The following is an 8,375-nucleotide window of genomic DNA, read 5'->3' on the forward strand; positions in this document are numbered from 1 at the left end:
GTCCCTCTATCACATGAACAACTATAACAAGTACAAGATAGTGAAGTAGCATGAGTTAGTTGTCCTTTTAGATTTTCAATTTCTTGTTTTAAAGTTGGAGATGTAACACATTATACTTTTTCTATCTTTTCAACTAAAGTATCGGAAACATTATAACGCTCATCAACTAGAGATGTATGTGCATCTTTAAGACAATTTAAAGCACGATTAAGATTATTTATCTCCTTTTCTATTTTAAGTTTTTAACAGGGACAAGTAACACACTCTACTTTAACTTCCTTCTAAACTAAAGTGTCAGAAACATTAAAGTGCTCATTAACTAAAGATGTATGTGCTTCCTTAAAGGAATCCAAAGCGCGATCAATATTGTTCATCTCATTTTCAAGTTTTAAAATCATTTCTTTTTGGAGAGAGATTTTCTTAAAAGCATTTATAGAATCCATATACATATCATTAAAAGCTTTCAACAATTCACTATATGAATATTCATCATCGTGTTCAGAAGTATATACCTTGAAGTTTCACCTTTCTTACGTGCCATCAAACATAGGTTGAAAAATTCATCATCTGAACTTGAGCAAGAATATGAGGAGGAGCTCTCATCCTTTTCTTCCCACCCGATATAGGCTCTACGAACTTTGGAGATTTTTCCTTTCGTCTTGTAGAATTCCTTATCTTTCTTTTTATGATGTTTGGTGAGACTTAGACAAGTGCTTATAAAATGTCTCTATCTTCCACACTCGTAACTCGTAATGTCATCATCCTTTGTCTTTTGTTCTTTCTTAGGCGGGTGAGTATTTTTATATTTATTAAGCCTTTGTCGGAATCCTTGAGCTTGCTTCTTTTCAAGTATCTATTGTAGCGTCTGATGAAAAAACTTATCTCCTCTTGCTTAAGTGCTTCTTCGTCAAAGTTGTCACTTTCTTCCTTTTACTTCTCCGCTTCAGATGATGAAGCTTTCAAAGAAAGATCTCATTTATCTTATTTCCATTTCTCTTTCTTTTTTTTACTTTACTTGCTATCTGCGAGTCATTTCAATTCATTTTCATACTTGACTAACTTCCTAAACAACTCTATAATATCCAAAATATTAATATCGTTAGATTCTTTTATAGCGGTAACCTTTGGTTGCCACTCCCTGCACATAGATCTTAATATTTTGTTAGTATAAGCTTTGATAGAATAGATTTTTCCTAAGTTGCTTAGTTTGCTGATTAAGTGGATGAATCTAGTTTGTATGGAATTCACGAATTCTCTGATTTCCGTATGAAAAAGTTTGAATTCCTATGTAAATATATTGACTTTAGAATCCTTGAAGTCATATGTTCCCTCATAGAGAGTTTGGAGAGAGCGTTACACATACCTTTATCACTCTTATGATGAGAAATTAAGTATAATACTTTCATACTTAAAGGGGGAGATAAGTATGTTCCTTGCCTTAAAATCATATTAAGCCTTTTTGTTTTCATTATTTGTCCAATCTTTTGGGTGTTTAACAACGCCATTGTAGCCTGTAGGAATAAAAGATCCTTCGGTGACGACTACCCATAGATTTTTATCAACTGATAGTAAGTGTAAGTACATGTTCACTTTCCAATGAGTATAATTTTCGCCTTTGAAAACAAGTGCTATATTATACACTCCTTTTAGATTGCCATATTCTCAAACTTTTATAGTCAATTAGACACAATCAAAAGACCAACTCTTGATGCCAATTGTTGGACGGGAATATGAAGTAATGAAACGGTCTAGAGGGGGAATGAATAGACCCTTTAAAAAGAATAATTAAATTCGCTTGATTCTCCAAAATGTATTATCCGAGGTTCTTCAAAAGTGTGTGCGGAAGTTTTAAAGCTAAAATGGAAAGATTATAATATTATGGAATTTGATCATGTTGATAAATACACAATATAAAACTCACAAATTGTTCAACAACTAATGATTGAAGGACTGTATATTATACGAGATGTGTCTTATACGATATAAATTGCTACCAATTAATTAGGTACCAATTCTAACCGTACGTAATAAATTGCTACCAATTGAATAAATGATAAACTACGCTAAAAATTGAAAACCTAAGCAGGGAATATCCTATGAAAAATTAAATGCTAAATTGAGAGAGAGAGAGAGAGAGAGAGAGAGAGAGAGAGATAGTGTGTGTGTGTGTGTGTGTGTGTGTGAGAGAGAGAGAGAGAGGGAGGGAGAGAGAGAGAGAGAATACCCAATATACCTAATGTATGGTAGTTCGACGTTCATCATCGCATTGCCTACTCCACTCTTTAATTGTTTCTCATTAGAACCTTCTTTGTTCCTTTTTTATTTTGAAAAATATTGCAAGAGTTCATACTATCACTAATCCATAATAATGCTAAAAAAATAAATCTTCTATCTGGATCTTGACTTGTATACAGCGTAATGCCAAACTCTTATGAGTAATCTTTACTCGATTTAGGTTACTTGAATCTTCTAGCTTCACGCATTTGCTCATAGTCTTCGTGTGTGACAATAACCCCTTGATCCCAATGATTTCTTGTACGATGATTTGTCTGAATATTTGAGAGGAACTCCACCTTGTTTATAGCCTTCCATATAGTCACTACCAAAATCACCTGGAGAAAAGAACCTTCTTCTTTTTACTGGAATTTGTCAGCATTAATGACAACAACCTCAATCTTGCAGGCTTCAAGAAAATCTCATCAAAATCTTCAAGAACAATTAGTTTCAAGAAGGTGTCTCCCTCAATCAATTACAAATCTCTTATAATTAAGTTGTGGGCAAAATACTCTTTTTAGTCCCGTAAGTTAACCTCGGGGTTCATTTTGGTCCCTTAACTTCAAAAAGTTTCAAATTGGTCCCTTAACTCTTAAAAAGGTGTCATTTTAGTCCTTTTTGTCATATTAGCGACGGAAAAACTCAAAAATCGCTCGCTAAATCCGTCGCTAATATGCCAAAAAGGACTAAAATGACACCTTTTGAAGAGTTAATGGACCAATATGAAACTTTTTGAAGTTAAGGGACCAAAATGAACCCCGAGGTTAACATACGGGACCAAAAAGAGTATTTTGCCTTAAGTTGTGAAATCAAAACTAGAGGTTGAAGATGAAAGAATGATCTTTTTAACATTTTTTAAACTTTAAAAAACGAGAGAGTGTTGATTTCAAAAAAATCACAATGTAGATTATGACTTCATCAATATTTTTTTTTTTTTTGGAAATGAGATGACAAAATGATTTATGTGCTTGAAATTAAACACAAAAATGGATGAAAAAAGTTAGTTAGATTCGAGTCAAGAGCATTTCATGATTTGAGTCAAATGAGCAAGTAAGATCTCATAAAAAGTGACTCATTTTCTTGTGATTTGAGTCACACATGTTCATGATTCAAGTCATGGGTTAAATTTGATTCGAATCACAAAAGATAGTGACTGAAAGGAGGTATGTGATTCGAGTCAAGTACAACTTATGATTCCAATCACAAAGTTGCGTGATTAGAATCATGTGTAAACTGTATTCGAATCTTAGACATAAAAGTTTTCATGTTCTCCATGTTTTGGTTTAATTTGAGTCATGATTGTAAATGACTCTAGTCACACACTTCTCAACTTTTCAAAATTTTCAAAATAGTTTGAGATTTCACTTACCAAATGACTTGAATTGATATCACATATGGTTCTTGTTTCATTAATTCTTGCAATTGACTTAAACCATCATGATCAAATCTCAAACACAACAATTGATTTGTGATGAATTGTTTCAGACTTGATTCAGAGATGTGCATCGGTATATTTATGAGAAGGTCTTAAGAGGCGACTTGAAGACCTTCATTTCACCATTTTATCAAAAGTATCATCCTTCTATTAGATAACTCGCCCTTCTCTGGCCTAAGTCTCCCAATATGGAAATTGGTGAATGACGTGTCCTCATCCTGTAACGACACAAAGTAAGTCGTGGGGCAGGTGGATCGCCCTTTTCAGAATATCAGGAGGTAAACTATTTGTTCCCTAAGTGGTTGCTATTTTCAAGGAGCTTTGGATCCAGGTCCAATACAACTAAAAATATCTCTTCATCATGATTGAGAGGTAAATCCTAACTCCAATACAGAAATACACACAAATAGAACTTCTTACTCCTATGTGAATAAACTCTCAACCTTACACCAAATGTTAAACCCTTTGACAATCCTTAATTACAAGAGGTTGTCACGCATTTGTACTTTTTATAAGTATAATATTTATCATTAAATAGAAAAGTATTGAATATATAACGAAATTGAAGTCCATATTCTTTAATGTTTTAAAAACCAAACTGATCATAAGCCGTAAGGGCATCAAGTCACTAGTTCATTGGACAAACCATTGTGTCAATGGTCGAATCACATGACTAAACTAGATTAAACAAGATAATTCGGTTGAATAAACTTGTCTCTATAACCAAACTATATAGTTATTAAATCAATCAAACTGGATGACTATGTCTTTCAAAAAAATTACGACACCTACAAAATTTTAAAATATCATAATTTTACAAGTTTATTCTTTAAATTCAAATTCTAAATATAATCATCACATACAACAAAATAATACAAAATATAAAAAAAAAAATTGAACAAAATCTGATTGCAACATAAACTGAATGACAAAATAATTACAGTCTCCAATAGATTTAATTCCAAATAGAGAAAGTTGTTTCAAATAAATTTTGAACAAAATCTATTTATATTTACCAATTGTTAGTTGGTCTAGTGGTGATTGACGTTGGACTAGGTAGGTTGAACCACATTTCGATATTTTAATTTTATTTTTTAAAAAAAGTTATCAAAACGACGTCATTTTGTATGTGGAAAAACAAGCATTTAACCCTTCGTTTTTTCAAAACTGATGGTTCGTCGATTTTTGCCAATTCTCACTAGTTCAATAATTTATTTGATCCAACAATTTTACCAGACCAAATCCTTTCAACTGGTCGATCCTATTTTTAAAACAATGGTCCATATGTCATAATTAAGTGTGAGAATTAGTTAATTGAATACATCTTACTTATTTTAATTAACAACTTATCCTAAATTTCAAGGCAACCTAGGCCTTACTTATTTTTAAAAACAAATACATTTGGAATATCTTAGATGATTTTGTCTAGTCTCTGAAATAGAAAGAGAGGAATGAAGGCAGACAAGAAGGCGCGTGAAGAATTGAAAACTTCTGAATAAGGAGAATATATCCCTTGCTTGTGGAAGGAGGTGGAGTGGGTCCAAACGATGTGGGGTTGTTAAGTAGAGTGCTCTTTCGGTATGCGTTCTTTATCGATAATAGAACCTCTCAAATATTCTCATTTCTCACCTTCTCTCACGTCAGATACGACTACTCTTACGTATATATCTATTCTTTCACTCCCACCAAATCATCATCAACGTCTCTCATTCTTCCACATCAACACCACCACTCCCTCTCTCCAAATCTCAACCCTCCGTTTCTTGAGAGACAGGTTAAGGCCCACCATTGTTATCACCGACGAGTTTTTTTCCTTTAGGATGCAACACACAACATGCCAATTAAGTGATTAACTCTCTCACTACCCTTGAGTTCACCTTTTTCTTCCTTCTTATTCACTTGTCCTGTCCCATGTTGTTGCAATGCAAACCACACTAACACATGCAAGTTTCTCCTCACTTAACACACTACTCTAAGTTTATAACCTCTCTCATTTTCTTTCTTTCTCTTCTTACACTATGAATACTGATACAGTATAATAGTGTGACTGTGAGTGAGTGATACTTTAGTTTAACCAACTACTCTGCTCAATTCTTGGCTTTTGAGTTTTGAATGGGTTTATCTTCTCTTCACGTCTGCAATATGGATTCATCTGCAGATCACTGGTTGCAGGTATATCATGCACATGCACATGCACATTGTTTACCATTTGCCTCTCATTTTCTTTATCATGCTATATCACTACCACATGCATTATTTAAATTAATGCTATAGTAGTTTTGCAGTTTCTTCTTTACAAATTAATAATCAACTTAATTATATTCAAGGTGTCAACAATTCTTATGTTAAAGGTGTCAACAATTCTTAATTCTATAGTAGTTTTGCATTATATGTTTTTGACTCATTGATCTCATGATTAAAAGTGAAGAATGAAAACTAAAAGAAGAGAAAAACAAAACTAGAAGAAGCTAGCTAGCTAGAAAGAGAACAAAAAGAATGAAAAAGAAAAAGACAATGTATAACAATCCAAGTCCAACAAGACACCAAATCAACACATTTTTTTACTTTAACTTTTATCATAAATATACTAACTTCTAGTATTTTTTTATACAAAATGTCAGGGCACAATTCACGATGAGTCAGGAATGGATTCATCTTCACCATTATCTGGTGACATGCTAACATGTTCAAGACCATCCTCCATGATAGATCAAAGGAGGCTAAGACCACCACATGACCTGTCTCTAAAATGTCCAAGATGTGATTCAACTCACACCAAATTCTGCTACTACAACAACTACAGTCTCTCTCAGCCTAGGTACTTCTGCAAGACTTGTAGAAGGTATTGGACCAAAGGAGGAACCCTAAGAAACATTCCTGTTGGTGGAGGTTGTAGAAAAAACAAGAAAGTTTCTTCCAAAAAACCTAATGATAATATTCAAAATCATATTCAAAACCAACAACCTCAACAAGGATCTTCTTATTCATACCATCATCATAATCACAACAACAATAACCCTAAGGATCTTCATCTTTCTTTCCCTGATGTGCAATTCTCTCACCTTAGTAACTTACTAGGGAGTAGTACTTCTGGTGCATTAGGAAACCCTAATTTCAATGCTTGCATGCTTGAGAATCCTAGGCCTATTGATTTCATGATGGAGAGTAAACTAGAAGGCATAATTGGAAGTAGCTCTAGGAATTTTGATAACTTTTTCGGAAACAATGATCACATGAGTATGAACATGGGTGTTGGAGACATGATGAATGGTCAAAATCAAAATGTGCTTCAATTGCAACAGAATTTCCATTCCTCATTTGGTGGCATGTCATCATCATTTGATGGAAACAATAACAATGGAGGTTATTTAATGGATTCTTGTCAAAGACTCATGCTTCCATATGATGCTCATGATGAGGATCATAATGGTTCAATTGATGTGAAACCAAACCCTAAGTTACTCTCACTTGAATGGCAACAAGATCAAGGTTGCTCTGATGCTGGATATGGATCATGGAGTGGCATGATGAATGGTTATGGATCCTCCACAATAAACCCTTTGATCAACGGCTGAGATTTCTCTTGGTAAATGGTTAATTTGATCAATGACCTAATCAATCACTCTATATACATAAAGTTATTGTATGGGAGGGTTTAATTAATTAATTAATTTCATGTATTTTGTTTATGTAGTGTTTTTTTCTTCTAGTTGGTGATGGATGGAGTGTGAATGAGAAGGTTAAGAGTCCAAATCTACTGCATTGGTGTGTGACTTTTGGATTATATAAATATGCATGTGTGTCTTAGTGTGCGACACGTAATGGAAGATTTAGGATTTATATTTGATGTAACATCGAGGAAGATATGGTAGTTCTTGTATCCTAGTTAAAGATGATATGTTGTAGTACTGTTATATTATTATTATCTTTATGAAAATCTTGGGCTATTATTTATATTATTATATGCATAACTATGATATGAGTGTTTCTTTGACTTCGTTATTGTGCCGTCATGCAAGATATATTAAGCAAAAGAAAATTATATGTGAGATGGAAAAAGGGGCATTCGGAGAATCGAACTCCGGACCTCTCGCACCCAAAGCGAGAATCATACCACTAGACCAAATGCCCTGTTGTTTATTTCTTCAAAGAAAGCAAATATAAAGATACAAGATTCTAAAACTTTCAAAAGATGTGCTAAATAATATTGCAGTGCAGCTATTTTTCTTTTTGCCTTTTTTTATTCAACTATTCCATTTGTTACAAGAAAACAAAAGATATTAAATGTATAAATTTGTAATACTTATATGTTAGATTAATGTGATTTTCATAGTTCGTTGATTACTTTCTTTGCATTTGAAAATTTGCTGATGCTTTTGTTTTTACTGGAGATCCTATTGCTCATGTAATATCAGTTATGGAAACCAAATTTGATATGATGGACCTTGATAAAGTTGAAGTCCTTCTTCTTGCTCATGAACTTAGATTGGACAAAATCAAGAAACAAATTTTGTTGATGGTGTGTCTTTGAAACTAAACCACACTTCACCTACACTAGTTAACATGATGCTTTTGACTTGTCTCATACTTCTCTTGAATTCATTCCACCTTAGTTAAAAGAACCTGAGTACAAATTCTTTAGAGGAGGTACTAACTCGTGTGGTGG

General features: G+C 33.2%; 1 protein-coding gene and 1 non-coding gene across 3 annotated transcripts; one reads left to right on the plus strand and one right to left on the minus strand.

The window, feature by feature from the left end:
* The first annotated feature begins 5,372 nt into the window (after positions 1-5,372).
* Positions 5,373-7,722, plus strand: LOC131656024 (dof zinc finger protein DOF5.6-like). 2 transcript variants are annotated; one of them, XM_058925806.1, is made up of 3 exons: positions 5,373-5,881; positions 6,331-7,295; positions 7,404-7,722. In XM_058925806.1, exons 1-2 carry the CDS (start codon positions 5,822-5,824, stop codon positions 7,282-7,284), a joined length of 1,014 nt encoding a protein of 337 aa, XP_058781789.1. In that variant the 5' UTR covers positions 5,373-5,821; the 3' UTR covers positions 7,285-7,295; positions 7,404-7,722. The 2 variants fall into 2 exon arrangements, with proteins under 2 accessions (XP_058781789.1, XP_058781788.1); XM_058925805.1 differs by having other exon boundaries at positions 6,331-7,722.
* Positions 7,723-7,768: 46 nt separating this feature from the next.
* On the minus strand, positions 7,769-7,840 carry TRNAP-UGG (transfer RNA proline (anticodon UGG)). The gene has a single exon. It is a non-coding gene; the product is annotated as a tRNA-Pro (tRNA).
* Between the last annotated feature and the right edge of the window lie 535 nt (positions 7,841-8,375).

The sequence above is a fragment of the Vicia villosa genome, linkage group LG3 (assembly GCF_029867415.1).
Source record: "Vicia villosa cultivar HV-30 ecotype Madison, WI linkage group LG3, Vvil1.0, whole genome shotgun sequence".
In the NCBI taxonomy this organism is placed as follows: domain Eukaryota; kingdom Viridiplantae; phylum Streptophyta; class Magnoliopsida; order Fabales; family Fabaceae; genus Vicia; species Vicia villosa.